At 43.6% G+C, this 24,649-nt stretch overlaps 3 protein-coding genes across 10 annotated transcripts in view; 2 read left to right on the top strand and 1 right to left on the bottom strand.

Annotated features, from left to right (window-relative positions):
• ALS2CL (ALS2 C-terminal like) overlaps positions 1–7,973 on the top strand; it is a 56,476-nt gene extending 48,503 nt beyond the window's left edge. For 5 of the 6 annotated variants that reach the window (XM_054060713.1, XM_009556110.2, XM_054060714.1 and 2 more), the window contains exons 22-26: positions 198–240; positions 665–726; positions 2,295–2,444; positions 3,378–3,474; positions 4,304–7,972. In XM_054060713.1, the coding sequence (XP_053916688.1) occupies positions 198–240; positions 665–726; positions 2,295–2,444; positions 3,378–3,474; positions 4,304–4,375 (424 nt within the window). In that variant the 3' untranslated portion in view covers positions 4,376–7,972. Of the gene's footprint in view, positions 1–197; positions 241–664; positions 727–2,294; positions 2,445–3,377; positions 3,475–4,303 lie in introns of all 6 variants that reach the window. The other variant, XM_054060716.1, reaches the window with a different exon arrangement.
• Positions 7,020–15,425, bottom strand: JMJD4 (jumonji domain containing 4). Its single transcript, XM_009556109.2, has 7 exons — positions 15,301–15,425; positions 13,465–14,060; positions 12,695–12,860; positions 11,165–11,290; positions 10,204–10,471; positions 9,386–9,532; positions 7,020–8,324 (listed from the first exon to the last, which is right to left on the bottom strand). The coding sequence occupies exons 2-7, from the start codon at positions 13,727–13,729 to the stop codon at positions 8,013–8,015; spliced, it is 1,284 nt and encodes a 427-aa protein (XP_009554404.1). The 5' UTR covers positions 13,730–14,060; positions 15,301–15,425; the 3' UTR covers positions 7,020–8,012.
• A 59-nt stretch (positions 15,426–15,484) lies between these two features.
• SNAP47 (synaptosome associated protein 47) overlaps positions 15,485–24,649 on the top strand; it is a 33,505-nt gene continuing 24,340 nt past the window's right edge. The window contains exons 1-2 of one of the 3 annotated variants that reach the window (XM_054060718.1): positions 16,477–16,762; positions 16,849–16,977. In XM_054060718.1, the coding sequence (XP_053916693.1) occupies positions 16,965–16,977 (13 nt within the window). In that variant the 5' untranslated portion in view covers positions 16,477–16,762; positions 16,849–16,964. Of the gene's footprint in view, positions 15,550–16,476; positions 16,763–16,848; positions 16,978–20,563; positions 20,727–24,649 lie in introns of those variants that run through there. The other 2 variants (XM_009556117.2, XM_054060717.1) reach the window with 2 other exon arrangements.

The following is a 24,649-nucleotide window of genomic DNA, read 5'->3' as shown; positions in this document are numbered from 1 at the left end:
CCTACACTCAGGCTGATGAGCATAAGCTATTAATTCTTCCTGTAGGAGTGCAGTGAGAGGAGAAAACGCAGCCTCTACACTTAGAAGAGTGTAACATCACTTGGAATGAGGAGATAAAAACAGTGAAGACTGACTTAGGGTGCAGTTGAGACATAGACACATGCCTTCTAAATCTTCTTTCTGCAATTTCCTTTCAGACACCTTTGGCCTCTGAAAGATCTCACCCTGACAACCAACCAGGTAAGAAATAAGCCTAAGAGCTGGCTTTGGTATTTTAGTGAGATGGCATTGAGGCTACGTGTTGGTGCTGGCTAATGATGGACCTTCTCCTAAGCAACCACAGAGCAGACTGCATTCAGAAATGACAGCTACGTGATATGTGTTGATTAGTTATGGTCTGTAGCAACTGCATATGAATTGCCATGGGTGGGAATATGAGCTCTGCATAGGATTGCTTTGTAATGCTCTGCTCGGTGGTGTTTCAAAGAGCAGTCAGAGTGGCTCTGTAGACATTTAAGTGTGTTCAGAGTGACAGTATCTACAACAAGTTTAATTTGCTCTCTTTTATGGGTAGCAAACGGGCTTATTTTGGGTCCAGCACTGAGGAGCCCTGTGGTGGCTCTCAGAGAGATGATTCTACTTCAACAATTTGTCTCCCTTTCAGAGGCGGTCCCTTATCAAAGACAAGTGTTTCCTGTCTGCCACAGAGTGTTTGCAGAAGCTCATGTAAGTCACCATCTATAACCTCTGACTGATGACCAGAGCTGACAGGGATTTTCTGTATGTCACAGGGAGTGCAGAGAGAGTATGAAGGGGAATGGTTTTAAGCTGAAAGAAGGGAGATTTAGATTAGATATTAGGAAGAAATGTTTTTCTGTGAGGGCGGGGAGGCACTGACACAGGTTGCCCAGAAAAGTTGTGGAAGCCCCATCCCTGGAGGTTGTCAAGGCCAGGCTGGATGAGGGTTTGAGTAATGTGATCTAGTGGGAGGTGTCCCTGCCCATGGCAAGGGGTTGGAACTGGATGATCTTCAAGGTGCCTTCTAACCCAAACCATTCTATGATTCTGTTTTGGGAAATGCTGCAATTTTTCACCTGTTTATAAAAGTACATCTGGGTCAGCGTGCAAGATAATTTAAAGCAAAGTTGTTTGTAGTATTATTTCAGATGAAAAGAAAAAGTAAATGCTATGGAACTACTTTTTGTTTGGGGAAAAAAACCCAAACCAAAACGTAATGACAATACGTAGTATGTTTAAATGCAAGCCTCCTCTGGCAAATATATCCCCTTAATTTTGTTTAAAAGTTTGTACACAAAATCTGACTTTGAAATGGAGTTCAGTCATGTCAGTGTGCATAGCAAATTGGGCCTGACTGTGACTTCTTGGTCATGATAGAGCCTATTGCTCAGACACATACGCCTACATGAGGGTTATCCACTCAGTGTGGCATCCAAAGCTTTTAATGTAGCAAAGCAGAGCTCTATTTAAGAAGCTCAGTTTGATTTATTGGCTTGAAGCCTGGCCTAGGGGATGATATTTTAGGAATGAGTGGGAAGGAAGATAAAGGGGAGCAGGGAAGTGTTGTGGAATCAATCAGATAAGCGCTCTTGGGTTCCTAAGTGCACTAGTCCTGGTACACTGGCCTCCTTGTGAATGCCAACATGACTTCTCTTCTAGACAAGACAGCAGAGGCTACATAGAATCATAGAATGGTCTGGGTTGGAAAGGACCATGAAGGTTATCTAGTCCAAACCCCCTGCAGTAAGCAGGCACATCTTCAACTACATCATGTTGCTCAGAGCCCCATCCAACCTGACCTTGAATGTTTCCAGGGATGGGGCATCCATGACCTCTCTAGGCAACCTGTTCCAGTGTTTCACTGTCCTCAGCATAAAAATATTTCTTCCTAGTGTCTAGTCTAAACCTTGTTATGGGCAGAAAAAACAACCTTATGGATGTGACAACTGTATTAGTTCCTTGCAAGAGCAGTTTCTTGATAGGACTGCCCAAAGTGATTCATGTCATATTCTAATGCTTATTTGAGGGGCTGTGACTTAGATTAGCCCTGTTTAAAATGGAAGACTGACATGAGGCCAAGCAGGTCATACTCAGAACTTGAGAAGACTCAAGGTCCACGTGGATGATAACACACCCTGGTGATGCCTCCTGGCATATCCTTGTTGACCCCTTTTTGTAGCATGAGAGTCTGCTCTGTGTTCTTTTTAGTTCTGCTGCTTTATCCCTTTCACTGTATAGTAGAGGCACCTTTGACATGACTGTTTTCACACTGGCAGCACCACAGTGGATCCTCGGGAAAAGCTGGTGATCCTCCAGAAGACATATGAGGAGATAGAGAGCACAGTGTCCCGAGTAGTGGAGAAGGACTACAAGCTCCCCATGGACGACCTGTTGCCCCTTCTGATGTACGTTGTATCCCGAGCAAAGTAAGTGGAATTCTTTCATTTCCCAGTCCCGTTGTTGTGTGATACCTCAATCGGAGAAAGGACAGTCACACTTCTAGGCCAAATAGTTCAAATAAATCTTGTTTTGTGTTTAAACATGATTTTTCCTGAGCTGTTTTTTGTTTTCTATGTTTCTGTTTTCTATGTTTCTGTCTACCAGCTGTGGTGTGGTGGTGTTGGCCTTGACGTAAAGCAGCTATAGGCTTGCTGAGAGTCCATCTCTTATCCAAGAGAACAGTTCAGGCTTGTCATGGGAAATGTGGTCTTACCTGCATCTGCAGAAAATAGAAACACGATGCCTTTGAAGGCCAATTGTTGATGCCTTCAAGGCATCATCTACATATTGTACATCTTCTGTTTTCCATTCTCGGTGGGTCACTGTGAGCCAGGTTGGAGACTAGGAAGGTCTTGAACACTGACCATCTAGTCATTGGGCTTTTCCTGTGGAGGTGTCCATGCCGCTTTTACTGGATATGTAGGAACCTGCTTACATCCAGTAGAATGAAACTGTACTTTATTTTTTCATGACAAATTTAAGTCAAAATCCTTGACTAACTTCCTGTATGTGCTTGGTCTCCAAAAGAGCGTGAAATGTTTAAATCTGGGGCTATGAAATCCAGAAAGTTGCTTGGTTTTTTTTTCCTGCAGTCATGTTGGATGACACAGGTTTGTCTGCTAGGCAGCTTTCTTGACCATTGAGGAGGTCTACAAAGTCAAACAAAGGCACTTTGTAAAATGACATGTGATTGTCCAGCTCCGCTCCTCACTGCTGTGGCCTGACCTTGAGTACTGGGTACAGTTTTGGGCATCAGAGGATAAAAAGGATATCACGATGTTCAAACATAAGCCCACAAACACCAGTCCCCAGAGATTTGTTCTAGTTGTGACTTTTTTTTTTTTTCTTTTTTTTCCTAGAATACAGCACCTGGGAGCTGAAATCCATCTGATCAGAGATTTGATGGACCCCACCAATCAAGGAGGACTGTATGACTTTCTGTTAACAGCACTGGAGGTAAGGAAATGTTTTCAACAGAGAAACATGGCCGGCAAGGTGAGGGAGGTGATTCCACTCTCATGAGACCCCACCTGGAGACCTATATTCAGTTTTGGAACCCCCAACATAAGGAGATAGAACTGTTGGAACAGGTTCCAGAGGAGGGCTGTGAAGATGATCTGAGGGCTGGAGGTCCTCCTTTTATGAGGACAGGCTGAGAGAGTTGGAGTTGTTCAGCTGTGAGAAGTGTCTGGGGAGACCTTAGAGCAGCCTTGCAGAACCTGAAGGGGGCTACAGTAAAGCTGGGGAGGGACTTTTTCCAAGGGCCTGTACTGATAGGATGAAGTGGAACGGCTTTAAATGGGAAGGGGAAAAACTCAGATTGGACATTAAGAAGAAATTCTTTATGAGGGTGGTGAAACACTGGAACAGGTTTCCCAGGGAAATTGTGGCTGCCCTTCCCTAGAGGCGTTCAATGCAATGTTGGATGGGGCCTTGAGCCGTCTGGTCTCGCGATAGGTGTCCCTGCCCATGGCAAGGAGGTTGGAACTGGATGATCTTTAAGGTCCCTTCCAACCTGAACCATTGTATGATTCTTGAGTAGCAGAGACACTGATGCATTATACTCTCACTTACTTTTAGAGGGCTGTTTATATGCCTTCCACGGCTTATTTTCCTTCTAGTCTAGAGAATACATATTCTAGAGAATATCTTCTTAATTTATAGCACAGATTTAATCTTGTGTCTAGCTTGTAAGGCTGCATGGCTTCAATTTTGTGCAAGAAAGCAGACGTTGGCCCAAAGTTCCCAAACTGCTCCTTAATAGGTTGCTCTTTTCCTTGCCCAGTCATGCTATGAACACATCCAGAGGATGAGACTCCACCAAAGAGAGAACGGCCACGTGACCCACAGCTCCTGAGCCCTAAACCCAAAGGGAACCTCCTCTCTGCTGCACTTTCTTGACCAAACTCTGTTGGATGAAGAAGCAATTGAGTAATTTCTGTTCTGGCTGCCTTTAAATAGGGAAAACCGGTTATTTATCAGATGAGGTTTTCTTGCTGGGTTTTCTCTTCAACTGGCTATGATCGTAAAACACAGCCATAGAGATGCAGTGGGCTACAAGCCTTCAATGTGCAACCTCAGCTTGTGCTTGGGAATCCCTTTGTGGAAAGCGGCCAGGTTTTCTTTTGCCCTGTATTTTTATTTCATTTTCTTGCAAATTTGCCTTGAAACCTCATTTAATCATTCTCTCAGATGCTGCATTTGTTCTCTGCTGGTGAACTGACGTAAAGGAGAAGAGGTTATTGTATAGAAAGTGGTCAAGTGAAACCACGAGAACTGTTTTGTTGGGACTGTTCCTGGCTGGCAGGAATGGGGCATAGACAGGACAGGCCATCTCCATGCTCCTAAACAATGTGTTACAGGAGTGAGGTGTTTATTCCTGTATCCCCAAGAGGATGGTTTTCCATTCCCTTTCCTACCTAAGCCAAACTGAGTACCTCTCCGTTGCATTGTAAAGCTGCTATTGACTAACTAACTTGTTTTATCATACTTATGAGTGTATATTTATACTCTGCAGGCTCCTGTTAAATCTCAGGGATCTCACACTTGCACCTTGAACATTCTCGTGCTGCTTTGTAACTCTGCAGGGGTTCGTGAGTGCCTAAAAGAAAGGAAGTGCATTGTCCTGGGTGACAAATCTTAAATCCTGGTGAGACAAAGCATAAACCCACCTGGATTTCTGCACCGACAGAGCTGCAGCCCCCCCCTGGTTTTCCCAGGTGCACAGCTTTGTGCTGACAGATCACCCACTGACACCCATGGAGTACAGATTAGAATTGGGCTGGTTTTTATGCAGCCTTTATGAAAGGCAAATGGATATTTTTATCTTATTCTTACCAGACAAAAATAGTAATGTCTGAGTTACAAATTTAGAGCAAAAGCTCTTTTGAACTACATTTTAATCTGCTTTTTAAAAATTTTTTATTTACTGTTTGACTTTAAATTGTCCAGGTTTGTGACTTCAGGAAAACAAAACAATTCTACAGACTGTTTCCTCCTGTTTATCACAAGTATTATGCTTTAATAAATAATACGATTACAATAGTTAATATATTGGCATGAGAGTATCCTAATGTATGTTTTACAGTAACTCATATTTAAATAAAGCTGTCTAATTTTTAAGAGATTCCAGGCTCTCATAATTCTTATTCCAATCTTGTCACAGTCTTGAGACACTTGAGGATTTTTCTTCTCTTTAACTTCAGAAAATATTCAGCTACCTCAATCATTCGTGGGAATGGAGAATTTAAACTACAAATTCATTTCCTAATGTAACTGTAAAAGAGACTGAATCAATAAAAGTAACCTTTGTGCCTCTGTTCCTTGCCAAATCAGCAAGGAGAACATGGCTTAAACTTTTCATTTCCTGCGATTAAACTCTATTTTTTTACTCCATTGTCTCACACTTATGAAGGAAAGCTGTTATCCATCTTCTGAGCTGAAGATGCTGTGGTACGGAGAAAGCTCGGGTGAAAAGTGAGAGCAAGAGCTGAAACCCCTCTTCCTTTACTTGAACACCTCCTTAGCTATCTTAAATTGCTGGCCCATCATTTTTCTTACCAGTGTTCCATGGGGAAGAAGAACTAACTGCAGAAATGAAGCCTCTCCCCCAAGAACTGCTGCTTGAATTTTTGCATCACAGCAAACTCATGTCATCCATTCAAATGAGGATGTAGTAAAGTGTCTAAACAGGTCCTGGGTATGTTGAGATACTGGGCTCTCTGTGTAAGAGCAAGACTTGTAGTTTTGCTGTTTTCACACAGCAAAGCCAAGCAGTTCCAGATTCATGGGATGTGAAATGAAAAAATATTGTTCATCTAAGCAAACCCTTTATAAAACTCCAGTGTTTAAAGTGGTTGGTGCCAATAGCAGTTGCACAGCATGCAGTGAGACTGGGGAATACAAGACCAAAACCATGCTTTCCTACCGATGCACTGATTGTCAGCTTTAAACCATTGTTCTGCACCTCTATGAAATCTCACCTTATTCAAGTAAGGAAGAAAGCTCCATCTGCCTCTCTTTGAGAATGTAAACAGCCATAAGTAACCACCTGAACTTTTAATTTTTCAGCATTGCCTAAAACTGGCAGTTTTCCAGTCTAAAGAAACACTCTGCCAGAAGGGTGAATTACTGAGATGTAGTCACAGCTGTTTAAAAACTTTAAAAAAAAAAAAAAAAAAAGCAGCTTTGTTTTCTTGTTTTCTGCATACTGCATTCTTCCATGCTCTGGATATTGGGTTTAATTTCAGGTACTGTTTCCTACCCAAAATGCAGAACTTCTACTACAAAAATAGGACATGCAAAATGCATGCATGTACAAATTCCACAGGATTATCTAAAAAACAATGAGATTTTTCAGCCTACTGAAGATTTCTACTATTGCACTTTCTAAACACAAAGTTAGTGTTTGCTCTTACCGGTCACCTGGTTGAAATTTGAGGAAGTTTCTTGAGCAGCAATTCAAGTAAGCCCTAAAGTGGCAACTAAGGTAACAGTGTGCAGCCATTTGTGCTTCTAGGCTTTCTCATCAACCAGTAAAAGCAAGAGGGCTACTTCACTAGAAATACTCTTAGCCCGAGGGTAGTATCTAGGTTGAAAGTTGTGCTATTAACCATGCAGTAGTGCTCTTTTATTTGGTGTGCTAACAGCATGGCTTTTTTTAAGGAGACAATATGAGGCTACTTGCTAGCTTCCCTGATTAATCAGATCTCTGCTTGATAAAATACTGTGCCTTGAAATAGTGTGTATAAAAGTGAGAGTACAGTCAAGTTCTTCCTTTTGATGTGGATCACGTGCTTAAATTATCAGTGGCAGACTTGCTATCAGGACAGCAGCTTCCTGATATGTTAAATTTAATCCTGCAGGCCCTGCAGCTGTATGAAGGTTGAACCTACTCACAACTTTCAGCGTTAGGGAGATGCCACTTGTAAAGGAAAATACAGTCAGCTCTTCCATATCCAGACTACAGCTGTTGAACCAGCTCAGGCTTCAAGGGAAGCTCATTAACTAGGGTCCTCTAATGTTTAAAAGACTGAACTGCACCTGGAAGGAAGACAGGTCTTAAAGCAATTTTAGGTGTGATCAGACAAAGCAGCGCTTAATGGCTGAAGCCTGCAGTGCAGGTTTGCCACTTGTATACAGTGCTCTCAGAAGCAGAGGGAAGAGGGTGCAGACCACTGTAATCTCAATATTTAGCCCTGACAGAGCTAAGCTTGATCCACACAGAATTTCTGTTGCCCCTCCCTGAATGCAGGGAACCACAATATAATACTAACGTGATCTGGGTTTTGCTTTATCTGAGTTTTTTCCTGTCCAGTTACTCTAAGTACTAAAATGCTGTCAAATTAAACATCATCTTATGAATGTACTCTCTCCCCACCCTATATTAAGGCTCTTTGTACTTAAACTGCAACAGCTATTAAACAGGGAGGAGTCTTCTACAAGCACCCATTTTGCAAAAGATTCATTTTACAAAGAACTGAATAAATAGGAAGTTAGAGTAGTGCTGTATCTATTGCTGCTTTCAAGTGGTGGAGTAATGCCTCCGGAGGTGGAGAAAGTGACGTCAGGTCTAGTTTCTTGAAATCTTCATTAGCACTCAATGAAGTTAACACCTTCACAGTCCTCTTTAAATCAAAGACTGCATGGAGCATGCCCAAGGTGGAAATTGCAGCTTTTGGAGTGTTCTTTGCCGAAGCTTCATCATCGAGGCCGTTTTCCAAGACAGAAATCCTGTTTTCTGCAATAACTTTAAGGAAGTTGTAGAACTCCTTGTAGTCTATACCCGTGCAAGACTTCATGATCAACTACGGGGAAAAAAAAACCCAGCATTGAAATGGAAACAACTCTCCTTTATTTACAGTAAGAATTACAAAAACATATTTTGTCAAGCTGCTAACTACCTGGAATCGTAGTAACCATGTTTAATCATATTTTTTTGTAATTCTCCAAGGGCACTAAAATCCTTTACCTTACGCGAAGTGCCACTAACCCCAAAAGAAACAGTCTATTTCTTCTAAGTAGGCCAGGTTGGATGGAGCCTTGGGCAGCCTGATTTAGTGGGAGGTGTCCCTGCCCATGGCAGGGGGGCTGGAATTGGATTATCCTTAAGGTCCCTTCCAACTCAAACCATTCTATGATTAAATTATACTGGTTTTTGAAACAAAGGATATTAACCTATCAGTGGTAACATCTTCCAGAAATAAACTTTACATTTGTTACATGCTTCAGATTTTGGAGCATAGAAGATACAACACTGCTAAATAGTTATGCTAAATGTATTTATGCATTCCAAAAGCATCACTTTGCAGTCACAGAAACCTGCTGCCACCTTCACTTTAATTATGCTTGTTTCAGATTCACCATTTCATCATGAATAGTCTTCAAACCAGTTCTTCTGTGCAGGGTCTGTCTTAGCAGTTTTTCTGTTTGCATTAAGAAGCATTTATGATTTACAAAGGAGAACATAGATACTACGTAAAGGGTTGACCTTGATGCTAACATTAACCTTGGTGGTTGAAGGAAAACAGTTGAAGCATTACTTTTTCAGACAACACCCTAACCTCTTTGACATAGCAAATATTTGCTGGTACAAGCCTTTTCCTGTCTTACTAAAGTAATACTTGATTTTCTGCAACATGAAGTTGACACCAGTTCCTGCTTCCATATGAAAAGTATACCAGTTCCAAGTATGAGGTTAAAGAGGGGAACGAAGATGACCAGAGGGCTGGAACACCCCTGCAATGAGGACAGGTTGAGAGAATTGGGGTTGTTCAGCCTGGAGAAGAGAAGGCTGCGGGGAGACCTCAGAGCTGCCTTTCAGTATTTAAAAGGGGGCTACAAGAAACGTTATATCACGTTGTTATACCTGGCATTGTAGATGCCAATCATCCATAGGGTCCTTCCATTCATTGATTTCCCGCTGGACAGCTGCTAATTCATCCTGCAGGAAACACCACATTATAGCCACGTTGCAGCCATTCACCCAGTTGTGGTTAATGGAAATTGTATCCTCCTGAAGGCATAATCATAGAATAGGAAAGAGAGAAAACAGTTGTCAATGACGCCAATGCCACAAAATGTAAAATCATATTTCTAGCAAGGGAAACGTGTCTTTGGCACCAACACACCCACTGTGCTGAAAGGCTGTCACTTTCTAATGTCCCTAAAGAATCAAATTTTGTTTCACTCTAAACTGGCAAATGTCTCTAGTTCCTCTGCTGGAGCATGTCTTTTAAAGTCAAAAAGGTGGGGAAGGTGGTGGGGAGAAAGGAATAGGGTTAATTTTGGTTTCACAAAGATCACAAAGACGAATTTGTTAGCTTTTGCTATTATTGTATTACAAAATACAGTTAGAAACCAAGATTTACAGCGTTTTCGTAAGTCCACCTCACCCAGCATCCTATTTCTTAGTGACTGGTAGCATCTAATGAGGAAAAGCATAAGAAAAGAGGGTGCAGACAGCTTCTAGTGGTCAATGACTCAAGAAGCTTGTCTGCTCAGGCTTGCTTTTGGCCACAGCCTTGAGCAGCCACTGACAGACCCTTCCTCCATGAACCTCTCTACACTTTGCGGCCCAGTTAGACTTTTGGCATCCACAATGTGCTGTGGCCATAAAAGTTTGATTCAAGCCTGCTGTCCGATTATCTCTCTCTGTTATGAAAAGGTAGGTATCGGTTATCTTACCAGATTGTAAACCTGATGATGCCATCCACTGGGGATGAAGACTATCTCCCCTGCTTCCTGCACAATTTCAACAGGGGGTTGACTTTGGTTGTAGCGAGGGTAAACACTCTTGTCCTGAAGAGTAGGTGCAGTCACGTCAAAGGGTAAGTTGCCATGGCAGTCTTTCAGGTATTCCTCCTGTCCTGCAGGGTACAAGAGCCATTTCTTTCTCCCACATATATTGGCTGACCAGCTATAGGAACGGAAGACATCGGCATGGAATGGAGTCCTGTGGGACAAATCAGAGGTTAAAGAAAACACAGTGCCTAAAAGCTGTAAGATGAATTCAGGTCTCTGAGAATCAGACATACACACAGAAATCAACCTTTACTATGCAAACCTGATCCTCAACTGTCATCCTTTCTGTAATTTTGACAGCTATAAGTATTAAAAGGCCACTTTATTGACAGAGTATTGCAATGTTTTATATCCTCTGTGCTTCTGCAGCCGTTAGTTTTGAATCTGTCTGGCAAATACATCAATGGCAGGAGATTCAGTGATGTGAACTGATGAGAATACTGTAAATGCAACTTTATCACCAACGCTGGACTTTATTTTTCACCTGCAAAGTATCTGACCAACTCATCAGTGCCCCTCTGAGGCTTCTGTTGACTCTGCAAAGCACAAGTGGCTGATGATTCCCAGGGAGTTTCTGCTCCAAAATCTTATATAAGCTAGCTGACAACTTTTGTAGATTTTGTGGGTACAGTTCAGGAGTTTTTGAAGAGCAAAAGCACTTTAGCTGACCGCATAAGGACAGCTCATATCTAGAATCAAATGACCTGCTTGAGAAACAAGACTGGCTGACCTATGGCCAAACACTGCCTTTGCAGCATGATGATAACTTGAAGCACAATGTAGCCCTGTTACACTAAATCCTAAAAGTGAGTATATAGGAGTGACAGAAACCACACTGGCTTACCATGAACCTTTAGGTCCCATGTAGACAAACCGGTAATCATCCACAGCTATAGCATCCCAGTATTCATTCAGCCAGTCAGATGAGAAATACACAGGGGTTGTGTAAACATCTTGCTCAGGGAAAGCTCTTGAAAAGATAATGTGTTGGAAACGGCTCTGAGAAAAATACAGCATTGCTCCTTCTACTTCATTTCCCAAAACCCAGATACAGAGACCAGCCAGGTCTGGAGGAGGCCATTAATACTTTGCTGCCATCTTTATATCACTCACAACTTTAAGGTGAATGGAAAATGCACATAACAGTGCTTTTCTGTCTCCCAGAAAAGCCACAGAAGTTAACTGCTATTTGGGAGACTAATTACAGCAATGGCAGTTTCTAATAAACACGTTCTCTTTAGATGAGACCCCTGCAAGGCTGGTTGTCCAAGTGGATGACAGCTTGGGGTGTGAGGATTCAGAGGGAAGCCAGGCTGTGGGATTTTCACAGCTGTGTGGCCTCCTCCCACATGACGTGCTGCCCCCCTTGCCCATCCTGGGCTGCAGGCACAGACTTTCTGTAGAAAGCCACAGCACTGGTGTATGGGAAAGCAAACAAGGAGGCAGATACTGACAAATTTCCTCTGTTTTAAGTGCACAAAAATGAAAATGTGATCACAAAAAGCTGGATTCAGAGCAGGATACTATGAAGAAAGAAGAAATTTGACTGAAAAAAACCATAGAAGTCCTACGCAGACACAGGGAACAGAAAATGCAGCCACCCTGCAAGCAGCAGGCTGGAGAATAAGGAAAGGCAGAACAAGGGTGAAGAGAACTTTAACAACTGGGGGCCTACAGGAAAGCTGGGGAGGGGCTCTTTATCTGGGGGAAGCGGTTTAAGCTGAAAGAGGGGAGATTTAGATGAGGAACTAGGAAAAAGAATTTTACTGTGAAGATGGTAAGGCACTGGGACAGGTTGCCCAGATAAGTCATGGATCTCCAGTCACTGGAGGTGTTCAAGGCCAGTTAGGATGAGACTTTGAGCAACCTGATCCAGTGGAAGGTGTCCCTGCCCATGGCAAGAGGGTTGAAACTGGATGGGCCTTAAGGTCCTTTCCAATCCAAACCATTCTATGAGTCTATGACTGGGAAGATTAACAGAAAAGAAAATGCAGGATAAATGATTACAACTCACACACTCACAGCAAATTAGACACTATCAGAAATGTCTCCCCTTTTTCTAAGAAGTAAGGTTTGCCTTGTAGCAGTCAAACAAAAGCCCAATGTTCCAGCCACACGGTTTCCACAGGGATAATGTACAGTTATTTACAAGACAGATGAAAAAGAAAGCTCCCATGAATGTCTCCAGGAAACAACATCTTGTTTAAACATCTCACCATGGGAAGTATGCCAAGAATTGAGCAGTACAAGCTGATACACTGGTGGGGAGGTGCTAAAAACCATCACTGTCAGCATTTAAACAGGCATTAAAAATGGAGTGTTAACTGTCTATGGCAGCTCTCTGCTGTGCATGGCATGCAGGGTGCTCTCTTACCTGCTCAGGTGCCAGTCCTTTAGATAAAGGCACCCTCGGGATGAACGATAGCCATTTCTAATGTACTCTTTCCAGTATTTTACATACTCCTTGAAGGGGAGCTGCTCCTTCGGGTTAGAATTGTACTCTTTGACGTCACAGTTGGCAACAGGTACTACAGCCTCTCCTGGAACAGAAACTCTTTGAGCCCACAAGGGGACAGAATAACTGATGCTAAAACTGAGCTCCCTTGACCATATCCACTGCATCAGCCTCTAATATCTCAGCTCCATCATGCTAAATACAGCACAAACACATAAAAGCAACAGCACCAGGTCCAGCTCTCAGACCCAACACCATCACTAGGCAAACACAATTCAGACCAGAAGTTATTTATTCAACATGACTTGAATTTTCCTCTTAAACTACATGAGGAGTGGGGTATCAATTTCTATTAAATAAACCAATATTTTACAGTCTGGAGAGATATTTCACTGTAACTACAGAATACTTTTCTCTTGCCTGGGGAAAATATCAGGCTGGTTAAGGTTAAGCAGGTATATAAATTGGTATGCTTAGATTATACAGAGCTTTGTTATTTTATTTGCTTATGGGAATAAATTAGAGACCTGAATCGACGAAATATAGTGTGAGTATAGAAAATGAATGTATTAACTTAGAAACAAATGGGAGAATTGCTCCGTTTTGTCTACTGATTCTATTCCTAAGGTTAAAAAAGAGCTGTGTCATTTAGCAAACATGTTTTAGATATTAAAAATGCCACAACTTACCAAACTTCTGCAGCAGATAATCAAAGTCAGGCTTTCCATCCCAAGTAACCCAGTTTCTCCTGCTGCCCCAGTCTTCAGTGAATTTAGCTGAGAAAATACAGGGATGGTTGGGAATCAAATAATCCCGGAAAAAGTCTGAGTAAGTGAATGAATCTACTTTGTCAATAAAGTCAACGTGTCCTCCGGGGAGGCAGAATGCACCCTGAGATGAACTGTTGTGGTCACGATAAAAAGCAGTGGAACAGGCGAACGTTGCCCTGTCCATGCAGGCTGGATACACTTCCTGGCTGAGCCAAGATTGCGCTGACAGGATGCAATCCCGTTGTGCTACAGCAAAAAAGCTACCTTAAAACGTAGCTTGAGTCTCTAAATCCATGAAAACTTACGGGAAAATACAAAAGGCCAGAGGTAAAACAAGAACTCATGCAGGAGCATCCCACCATGCTGGGCTAATTAGAATCTTCCATAGTTCATAGGGTTTAATGCTGGTGAGATCTCCAACAACAAAGTTGTCCCTACGGATGGTGAAGATATTGCTTTTGCCTTGTCACCTTCTTGCCAGAGAGGCCACGGTTCCTTCAGAGACTGGTTCCTTCCTGAAAGAGGAGAAATATCAATTTCAGTGGGATATCCCTGCAAAATTAATTAATTGCAGGGATGGAGGAAAGGGAACCCTCTAAATATTTGGGGCCTTAAGTCACCACTGCAGCCCAGCGACTGTACCGGGGCTCAACCCTTTGTCAGGAGAAGACAGAAGCTTTGATACCCTCCCACCTTCCCCAGAGCTTTCTCTGTGGGCCAGGCAGCAATTAGAAACTAAAAAAAGTGAATAATAGTGAAAAAAAATGGTAAAAAAAAATTAATAATGGTAAAAAAAGAGTGTGGATAGGGGTAAGAAAAAGGGTGGATAAGGGCAAGAAAAATGGTAGATAAGGGTAAGAAAAACCCAAGAGGTGAAGACAGGTAAAAGAGGGGTGAATAGTGATGAAAAAGGTGAATAATGGTAAAAAAGGGGTGAATAACTATAAGAAAAAGGGTGAATAATGGTAAGGAATGGGGTGAATAGTGGTAAGGAAAGGGTGAAGAGTGTTAAAAAAAAGAGTGAATAGTAAAAAAAAGAGTGAATAGTGGTAGAAAAAGGGTGAATAGTGGCAAGAAAAGGGTGAATAGTGGTAGGAAAAAGGCCAATAAGGGTAAAAAAAAAAGGTGAATGAGGGTTAAAAAAACCCAAGAGGTGAATAATGGTAAAAAATGGCAGAAAAACTGTTCAAAAGGGTGAATAATGATAAAAAGGGCGAATAACAGTTAAAAAAGGGGTGAATAACAATAAGAAAAAGGGTGAATAATGGTAAGAAAGGGAGAATAATGGTAAGAAAGAAGGGTGAGTAATGGTAAAAAAAGATGAATAATGGTAAGAAAGTGAATATTGGTAATCAAACGGTGAATAACTATAATGAAAAGGTGAATAGTGATAATAAAAAGGTGAATAGTGATAATAAAAAGGTGAATAATGATAATAAAAAGGTGAATAATGATAATAAAAAGGTAAATAATGGTGAATACACGGAAAGTGTCTGTGAGCACAGGCAGGAAAGGAGGAGGCCCGAGGACAAACGAGGCCTCACGCCCTGCAGGGATGGGCTTCAGGAGAGGGGAGGCACCGCGGGAGGAGACCAGGGTGCTCGGGGTGGGGGGAAAGGGGCCGCCATGAGGAGCCCGGGGGGGACCCGGACGCCACAGGGCGTCGCACACTCCATCCCCGCCTTGTATTCCCGGTCCCTCCGCGCACCCACGACCCCGCAGAAGCGGAGAAGAGAGCAGGGGACGGATACTCACCGGGACACCCCGCGCAGGGCAAGACTCGTAGGGAGACCGGAGAGAGAGACGGGGAACCGCGGGCGCCCGCGGAACCACGGCGATGGGCGGGAGGGGCTCGGGGGGGAGCGAGAACAGGAGCGCACTCGGTGCTCGGCGCGGCCAGTGGGAGCGCACCAGGAGTGGCTCAGCCAATGGGAGCGCGGGAGGCGCGCGCGTGCGCGGACAGGCGGGGCCGGGGCGCGTGAGGGGTCCGCGGCGCCCAGAGAGGTGAGTGAGGGGACGTGGTGGGGACTGGTTGAGGCGCCAGGCTGAGGCCTGAGGCTGAGGCCTGGGGGAAGGAAGGAGGCAAAGGGGAGAGGGGCGTGAGGAAACGAGGCTGGATGGAGGGCATGAGGGGGAAATGGAGGAGTGTGTGGGAGGGAAAGGGGGAGATGAGGGAGGGCCTGAGGGGGAAGGAGGAGCCTGAGGGAGAAGGAGAGGGGAAGGAAGGAGGCTAGTATGGAGGCTAGGGGAAAGAAGGGGGGAAGGAGGGGAGGCTGGAGGGAAGGGGGGATCTCAGGGGGAAGGGGGAAAGGAGGAAAGAAGGGGCCTGAGAGGAAAGGGGGTGAAGGAAGGAGGCTGGGGGGGAAAGAAGGAGGAAGGAGGTGAGGTTGGAGGGAAGGAGGGGTTTGGGGAGGATTAGGGGGAAGGAGGCAGATTGGGAGAAGGGAGTGACGGAGAAGGGGGTGAGGGAAGAGGGAAAGGTGGGAGGCTGGGGGTAAAGGGGAGGGAAGGAGGGGTCTGAGGAGAAGGAGGGAGGCTGGGGGGAAAGAAGGGGGCTGAGGGAGGCTGGAGGTAAAAGGGAGAAAAAAAGGAAGGGTGGGGGTAAAGGGGAGAAAAGAGGGAGGCTGGGGGTAAAGGGGGGAAAGAAGGGGCCTGAAAGGGAAAGGAGTGGAAGAGAAGAGCGAGAGGAAAGGGGTTAAGGAGGAGAGGCCAGAGGGAAGGAGGGGTCTGAGGGAGAAAAGGGGGGGCTGAGAGTAAGGAGGTTAAGGAGGGGAGGCTAGAGAGAAGGGGGTCTGAGGGGGAGGAGGGGAAAGATGGGAGGCTGTGGGTAAGGGGTTGGAAAGGTGGTGAAGGTGGGAGGCTGAGAGGAGAGTTGGAGGTTGGTGATGTTGGGATGTAGGAGGGTGGCTTGAGGAAAAAGTAGGGAAGAAGGAGATCTAGAGAGGAAGGAATGAGGCTGGAAGAAGAGAGAGAAGGAGGGGAAGTGGGGGAATGGCTTTAAATTGGAAGGAAGAAGATTTAGATTAGACATTGGGAAGAAATTCTTAACAGTGAGGGTGGTGAGGCAGTGGTACAGGTTGCCTTGAAGAGAAGTTGTAGGTGCTGCTCCATGGAGGTGTTCAAGGCCAGCTTGATGGGTCTTGAGCAGCCTGGTCTGGGAACAGTGCTGCCTATGGCCTCTCCAAGAAGCCTCTTCCCAGTGTTTGACACCCTCTTGGTAAAGAACTGCTTCCTAGTGTCCAGTCTAAACCTCCCCTGGTGCAGCTTTGAGCCATTCCCACACATGCTATTACTGGATCTCAGGTAGAAGAGATCAGAGAGCTCTAGAGATCAGGTTGCCCTAGGCTGTGGAGGGTGAAGATTGTGGTGGAACCTGGCCTAGCAATGAAGGAGAAAAGAGGATTTCGGCTGACTGACCTATGGCTTTCCCTAGTAAGGCTAAGGAAAGAATGGGATCTCTTCTGGTACTGGGAAAACGAAAGCTACTGGGGAAAGATATGGTGTAGCAGGTGACTGTCTTGTGTTTGGGGTGAGGAGGAGGAAGACAATCCTTATACTGGGGAAAAAGGAACAGAAGGGGGTGGTAATGGTTTTCAGGAACAGGGAGCTGTGGCTTGGATTAAGAAAACAAAACATATGGTGAGTCTTGGGAATGGCACTGGGAAAAGAGAAGAGAGTGAGTTGTGAGAGGAAAGCAGGGGGACAGAAGAGGTTTCATCCCTCTGGTGGGGCAGGGAAGCAAGGTTTGGGAAGTGTAGGTGTGTCTCTGTTTTGGGTTAGAGAGGCTGAGAGAGGAAGGCTGATGAGGTTTGCCCTGGAGCTGTTGTGAGAACTAAAATGCGATTGAGGTCAGAGGTTGAAAATTGCTTTGTGTCGGAGTGGGATCAAAATGTTTTTTCCATGAAAGGATGAAAACATGTTGATGTGGAGAAGCCCCTCAGTCTAAAACTGTTCCTTAGTGAGGATCTGTTGATCTTTTGTGATGAAGGGAGCTGAATTTCCGTGTGCGTGTCTTTGCCTGCTGCACCTCTTGGAGGGTCGTCACTGAGTACTTTGTGTCTTGTAGTATCATTTGCAGAATCGTGGAGCTAGAAACCTAATGGATCTGTATCTTAGGCCTTTTTAATTAAAAAAGGAGAGAGTCACTTCGTAGGTCTTGTAAACACTTTTATTCTGAGTGTTGTTGGGCTCGTAGGAGCGTTAAACTCCTCATTTGCTGAACGGTAGCTTTGGGAATAAACCACCGAAGATAACGACCCTGTGGAAACTTCAGCCACGAAGGAGGAGAAAAAGTAAACAAACAGCAGCATATTAGAAATCTGTGTGTAGAAATGTTCTGCAGGTGAGAGAAATCTGTGACTCAGTTGAGGCTCTGAGGCAGACACATTGCAAAGGGCCGGTGTTCTGCTCGTGAGCCAGTAGCATCAGCTACCCAGTGCAGGTAGCATGTTCTCGCACCTGGGTAATTAGTCATGCTTGCGCTTCCTTGAATGATCTCAAAGCACTTCACAAGAGAAGGCGAGTCATCATCTTTTTATAGAAGCAGCCGCTGAGTTATGTGTTGACTAAAGAATTTATACAATGCTGTGGTGACTCTGCCGGAAGTATCATCCGTATCTCTTTGCTACTTGCTGCTCTGTCTGGTACTGCACTTGGTTTCGGGGGCAAACCTGTCAAAAAGACAAACTGTTTGCTATAAAAAAGGTGATTTACAGGATATGATTATTGTATTCATGTCAGAGAGCCTGGATTGGGAGAGACGGCTTCTGTTGTCCTGTCTGTAGGCAAATGTGTGGGCAGACATCTATTTCTTTAAAAAAACATGAAGGAATATGAGATCATTTAGATTTCTCATTATCTTCCACTGCATACAGAGCAGTGGTTTCTGGACTGTAACCCTCTCAAGTTAATACACCGATTCTTCGCTTTATTTACAAGTATTTTAAAGCCATTTGTTTAATTTTCTTTCTCTGCCAACCTGCTCCTTTGCGTGGAGCTCTAAAGGATTTATATCTGTTCCTTGTTCGCGTTCCTTTATGTTAATTGTGGGTTTCTTTTCTGGCTAGGAGCACCGAACTGATCTGCTTTAGCATAGGTGATGCTTTTTTCAGTGTATTTTACACAACCACATCTGTTCCATGTTTTAGGAGGAATAGAATAATGAGTGACAATACTGAACCTCAAGTGTTGGGGTCAAAGTAAAGTGAGCAGGGTGGGATCCTGAATTTTGAGTATACTTGCTTGCAGTAAAGCATCTGCGTTAAGTGTCTGTGAGTCTCGAGCTCTGTATTTTCTGTCAAAGCTTTGAAAATGCAAGGGGAAAACCAACATTTCCCTTTTGAAGCTATGTGGTCTTTAGTGGTGAGCTCCCTATTTACATCGGAGCTGAAGCTGGTAAATTTAACACTGCTTTTCATTACACTGCTCAAGTGGGGTGAGGCATCCTTTGTGTCCATGCTGTACAATCCCATAAGAGGGAAGCAGAGGCTGGTTTCTGTTTGTAAAAGGCAAAGTGCTACCAGTAGGTGTGTCACAGTTTAGCCCTGGCCCAGCCTCAATGGGCAGCTAAATGCAAGCGGTTGGGCTACCAATTCCCTTCCCCTCACCCGAAGGAAAGAGAAATGAGAGAAGAAAAGATTTGTGTGGTAGAAACTAAAAATAAAACAGCTTTAATGAAACAATAATAAAAATACTGTTTATAAGAATAATAAAATATATACAAATATATGAAATTTGCCCCCTCTCTTGATGACTGCATCACCACAGATACTGCAGAGCAGGCATAGGTAAAAGGTCCTGGGCAGGACTTAGCAGCAGGAGAGAGCTGGACTCAGGAACTGGATACAGGAACACATAGATACGGGATCAAGGCAAAAAGACAGACAATGTCCTCACTGGACATCAGCCATCAAAAGACCTTGACCCTTGTGATCCCTCAGCTTTATCCCAGGTATGAGGTATATGGGGTGGAATACTCTGTTGGGCAGTTTGGGGTCACCTGTCCGCCCTTCCTTGCAGATGTGACTCTTTTTCACCCCTTTCACTTACACTATTCTGTCAGCTTGAGGATGGCTTTGGTTTCTATAGGAGTGAGTATAAGCAGTGGCCTTTCTGCATCCCAGTGCCCCATGTTATCACGTCTGGAGAGAAATACTGTCTGAAAAACATGCAGTTTACTTTCAGAAAACGAAGTTGTTTAGGTGAGGCTGAGCTGGTTAGAAAACTGGTTCTCTGTAGCTCAAACCAAAATGAGATGACACCAAGCAGTTTCTTTAATATTGACTTGAGAAGAAACGGCTACAAAAGCAACAGAACAACAATGTATTTTAGCTGCTCAAAAACCAGAATCACAGCTTAATGCCCAACATTGTATGACACAATACATGGGTGTCATAAGTGAAGTACTTACTTAATGCCTTTTCCCAGCTGACGTCAAATAATTCTGACCATTTCTTCTTTGTTTGTTTAACTCTGGTAAAATTTCTCATGTGTTTTAGTCAGACTCTTTGAAGTCTTGTGGTAGATTATAGTTTGGTATTGAATGTTGCTAAATAGTAGCTGGGTTCTGTGCTGTTGACAGCTATTTCCATTGTTGAATGGACTCAGTCTTTGTTGTCCTTATATACATCTGTCTTTCTGTAAGGTTTTAATTTCTTCTCTGAGAAAGGAGAGAGAGGAGAGAAAAAAAAAAAAAGTCATGCAGATCTAGTAGCAATTAAAGTACCATTATAGTGGGAAAAAATGTGCTGGTACAATGAATGGATTTAATTACCAAAGAGATTTTTGCTTGGGAATTCTGGCCTTGGGCACAGAAAAGAGCTGACTGTTGGGCAAAGCCTTTGTGCTTTCAGGTGAGTCAAAAGTCGTATGACCCAAGGTGTGTGCCTGTCTGTATACATAGGTCAAGTGACTGCTCAGTGTCTTCTCCCTGGACTGAGAGGAGGACTTGGTTTACTCTTAGGTCCAGGGATAAGTGTACATTCCCTGTTCTTTATGTATTTTTCCTTGTGGTAACAAATACAGTAGGATTTTTGCTTTGGCTTCAGGATTTTTACCTGCTCTTTTGAGCTTTGAAGAGAAACAAATACTCAGAAAAAAAATATTCTTCCTACGGATGGATGGTACTGTAAAGGCAGCAGCCTCTGAAAGATTGTGTGATAGCTCTGCAACTACAGATGAAGGTAAGGAGCTTGAAATGTGATTTAGGAAGGTATTTTTTTTATGGCGCAGTTTTGAGATTGCATCTGATATTAACATTTTCACAAACTTAGTGGTAGAGATCTGGCTTGGAAGAAAATGCTGTCTCAATTGGGAGCTGGTGGTGGTTGGACAGAGTTTGTGGAACTCTTAAAATGTGAAAATGGGCTCTAGGCAGAGGTTTTACAGAAGTTTAGGAGTTGCTTGCTTACAGTTTCTCCTTGCCTCCCTAGTAGGGCTGTGCCCGGTTGGAGGTGGCTGTTGCTGTTAGCCAGCTCGGGGAGTTTTTCAGCTGATGTTACATCACAGGGATCTGGACAGTGTGGTCGATGGGCCAAGGCCTAGAGGAGGGTGCACTTGGGCCACAACAACCCTATGGGCTTCAGACTTGGGGAGGAGTGGCTGGAAAGCTGCCTGGCAGAAAATGCCATGGAGGTGTTGATGAGAGTAGATGAACATGAGCCAGCAGTGGCCCAGATGGCCAATAGTACCCTGGCCTGGATCAGCCGTAGTGTGGCCAGCAGGGCTAGAGACATGGTCGTCCCCCTGGACTCAGCACTGGTGAGGCTGCACCTTGAATCCTGGGTTCAGTTTTGGGACCCGCACTCCGTGATAGACGTTGAGGTGCTGGAGTGTATCTGGAGAAGGGGAACAGAACTGAAAAAGGGACTGGAGCTCAAGTCTTATGAGGAACAGCTGAGGGAACTGGGTTTGTGTAGCCTGGAGAAAAGGAGGCTGAGGGAATGACGTGTTGCTCTCTACAACTACTTGAAAGGAGCTTGTAGAGAAGTGGGTGCTGGCCTCTTCTCCCAAGTGAGGAGTGATAGGATGAGAGGAAATGGCCTCATGCTGTGCCAGGGGAGATTTAAGTTAGATATTGGGAAAAAATTCTTCATTGGAAGGATTATCAGGCATTGGAACAGGCTGCCCAGGGAAGTGGTAGAGTCATCATCCCTGGAGGGGGATGGTGTTCAAAAAGCAAGTAAAAACAGCACGTTGGGACATGATTTAATAAATGTGGGGTTGGGCTGCTAGTGGGACTTCGATGATCTTTGAGGTCTTTTCCAAACTTAATGGTTCTGTGATTCTATGTTCTGCAGTGGCTGTCCCAGCAGCAACTGTTGAGAAACTTCTGTTTGGTTCCAGGTTTTTGTTGTGATCTGTGTGGTGTGTAATCTTTCTGTCTTGGTTTCATCATTATTTGTGTTTATTATTCATAAAGTAGCATCTCCAGGCAACAGGCTTTTCTGATCCCTGTGCTGAGATTGATGAGGTGTTCATCTTTGTATGAGCTGACATCGGTTGTGTTCCTGAATGTGACACAGTGTTTTGATAGATGGGAAACCTGCTAATGGATTTTGTTCATTATTATTTTTTCTGGGCTTGATGGGAGCACTTTTAGTAAATTTCATTTGGCTTTGTAATGTCTTTAGGGTCTGAGGAGTTTGATGATGCAGTACAAGATGTTTATTTTTCTTTATTGTCTGCTTACAATCGTATTTACTTCAAACCTAAGCCGTTTCAAACAGTTAAACCAGATCTGGATTTGTAATTTGTAAATCCTGATTAATAAAGCTATAACAGGATTTGGTTTCAACTGTCATTGATTTCAACGCTAATGTAGCTTGTGTTGTTCTTTAAAACTATGTAGTTGACAATTACGGTAGCAGAAAGTACCACCTTATTAACAAATAATTGTGTATCCAACTTAGAAACATTTTCCACTTAGTGTGTCCTGTAAAATCGAGTTTGGGAATCATGGAATGATTTTGGTTGGAAGGGGCCTTAAAGATCATCCAGTTCCAACCCCCTGACATGGGCAGGGACACCTCCCACTGGATCAGGTTACTCAAGGTCCCCTCCAACCTGGCCTTGAACATCTCCAGGAATGGGGCATACATGACTTCTCTATGTAGCCTATGCCTGTGCCTCAGCACCTCACGCTAAAAAATTCTTTCCTAATATCTCATCTAAATCTCCCCTATTTCACCTTAAAACTTACCCTCGTGCTATTTCTGCAGTCCCTGATAAAGAGCCCCTCCTCAGCTTTCCTGTAGGTACACTGCTTTTGTTTGTTTATTTGTAGTCACATTTGACTGGTCATTAAAAAGTGCTTTTCTTCTCTTTCTTCATGAATAATTTTTTTCCTTATGTATGGTAGAAAGAAAATAACATTTAAATAGAAATTACAGTCATTGGCTGCTCACAAAACCCAGTCAGTCTGGAAACAAACACTATCAGATCTGTCTGCTCAAACCTCGCTACATTAGAAGAATTAACGTCCTTTTCTAGATGGAAGAAACAAGGCCAGAACTTTTAGCTTTATCTCCAAATTATGAATTTATATAGCAAGTGCTTGATAAAGCTGTTAGAAATTCTGTTTCCTAGAACATGTTTTTATTTTACGGACTGTAGCTGCTCACTTAAATCAGTTTTCTATGGGCATTTTCCCCCCTCTCATTGAGCCTTAGCAAACTTCAGACAGAGGCGACTTGTCACTGGGTTGCAATTTTTCCCCTGGTCAGGGGTATGGTTTAGTGGTGGGCAGGTATGGTTGGGCTCGATGATCTCAAAGATCTTTTCCAAGCAAACGATTCTATAATTTGATAATTTATTAAGGCTAAGCAGATTGAGATTTTTCAACTTCAAAGTCTTGCTGCTTTCTAAATTTGTGGCTTATTTTTCCCCTATTTGCATCACCAAAAGTCATAATGTCATGTAAATATGGTGTGAAAATGAAAGTAAAGGTTTCTGTGGAACATGACATATCATGAGTAGACCTTAATCTCGTTAATACTGAAGTTTTGAATATATTTAATAGAAGAAGTCATTGGAACTAGATGCAGAGTTAGAGAACTATTTAAGGGATATGAATGGTGCAGCAATCTGAAGGCACTGGGAGATTTTTGGTGTGTACTATAGGAATTCACACCAGTGCTGCCTGAAAAAGAACTTTGAGCTTTTTTATTTGCATTAGGATTCCTAGACACTCCTGTAAGGGGAACAGATCTTGCTGAACTAAAAAGCTGTAATTAGTGTCAGTGTGAGCCTAACTGGGGTTTTTGTGGTAGAGCTCTACTGTTTTATTGTGCCGTACAAACAGCAGAACACCTTGAGATAATGTTACAGTACTAATCTGTAAATTGTGCTATGATACATCTGAGGCTCTGAGTAGATGATGAATATGTGAGTAATTAAATTGCCATTACATAATGGGTGTTCACAAAGAACTTGGGATGGAACATAATTGGTCTTTAGTGTTCATGTTGAAAATATGGATTTGTTGGAGCAAGTCCAGAGTAGGCCACAAAGATGATTGATCCAAGGGCTGGAGCATCTTCTGTACAGGGACAGGGTGAGGGAGCTGGGATTGAGCAGACTGGAGAAGAGAAGGCTCCAGGGAGACCCTATAGCAGCTTTCTAGAGCTTAAATGGGGGCTAAGGAAAGCTGGGAATAGGCTCTTTCTAAAGGAATGGAGGGATAGGATGAGGGGGAATGGCTTTCAGTTGAAAGAGAGGGGATTGAGATGAGAAAGAAATTCTTCACAATGACGGTGATGAAGCACTTGCGCAGGTTGCTCAGGGAATTTGCGGCTGCCCCCTTCCTGGAAGTGTTCAAGGCCAAGCTGGCTGGGACTTTGAGCAACCTAATCTGGTGGAAGGTGTCCCTGCCCATGGCAGGTTGCTTGGAACGAGATGATCTTTAGTGTCTCTTCCAACCCAAAGCATTCTGTGATTCTATGATGCTATGATTCTATGCAAACTGTAATGTGATGAAAGACAGATCACAGGAAGCAGCCTGGCCCTTGTGTGCAGAAGCCTCTTTAGAAATGTGAAGAGATGCCACTCCATATAAGTTTAATTTAATTTACTGATCCAAATTTGAGATTGTTTAGATGTAAGCGAG

The sequence above is a fragment of the Cuculus canorus genome, chromosome 2, assembly GCF_017976375.1.
Source record: "Cuculus canorus isolate bCucCan1 chromosome 2, bCucCan1.pri, whole genome shotgun sequence".
In the NCBI taxonomy this organism is placed as follows: Eukaryota; Metazoa; Chordata; class Aves; order Cuculiformes; family Cuculidae; genus Cuculus; species Cuculus canorus.
This window is presented reverse-complemented; position numbering and strand designations above follow the sequence as displayed.

Coding starts and splice junctions, on each gene's coding strand:
- JMJD4 (XM_009556109.2), bottom strand. CDS start 13,729: ATGGACAGGGCAACGTTCGCCTGTTCCACTGCTTTTTATCGTGACCAC. Junction 11,291..12,694: donor AAGGACTGGCACCTGAGCAG/GTAAGAGAGCAC, acceptor TATCTTTTCAAG/AGCTTTCCCTGAGCAAGATG. Junction 8,325..9,385: donor ATTGGCATCTACAATGCCAG/GTATAACAACGT, acceptor TTTTCCCCGTAG/TTGATCATGAAGTCTTGCAC.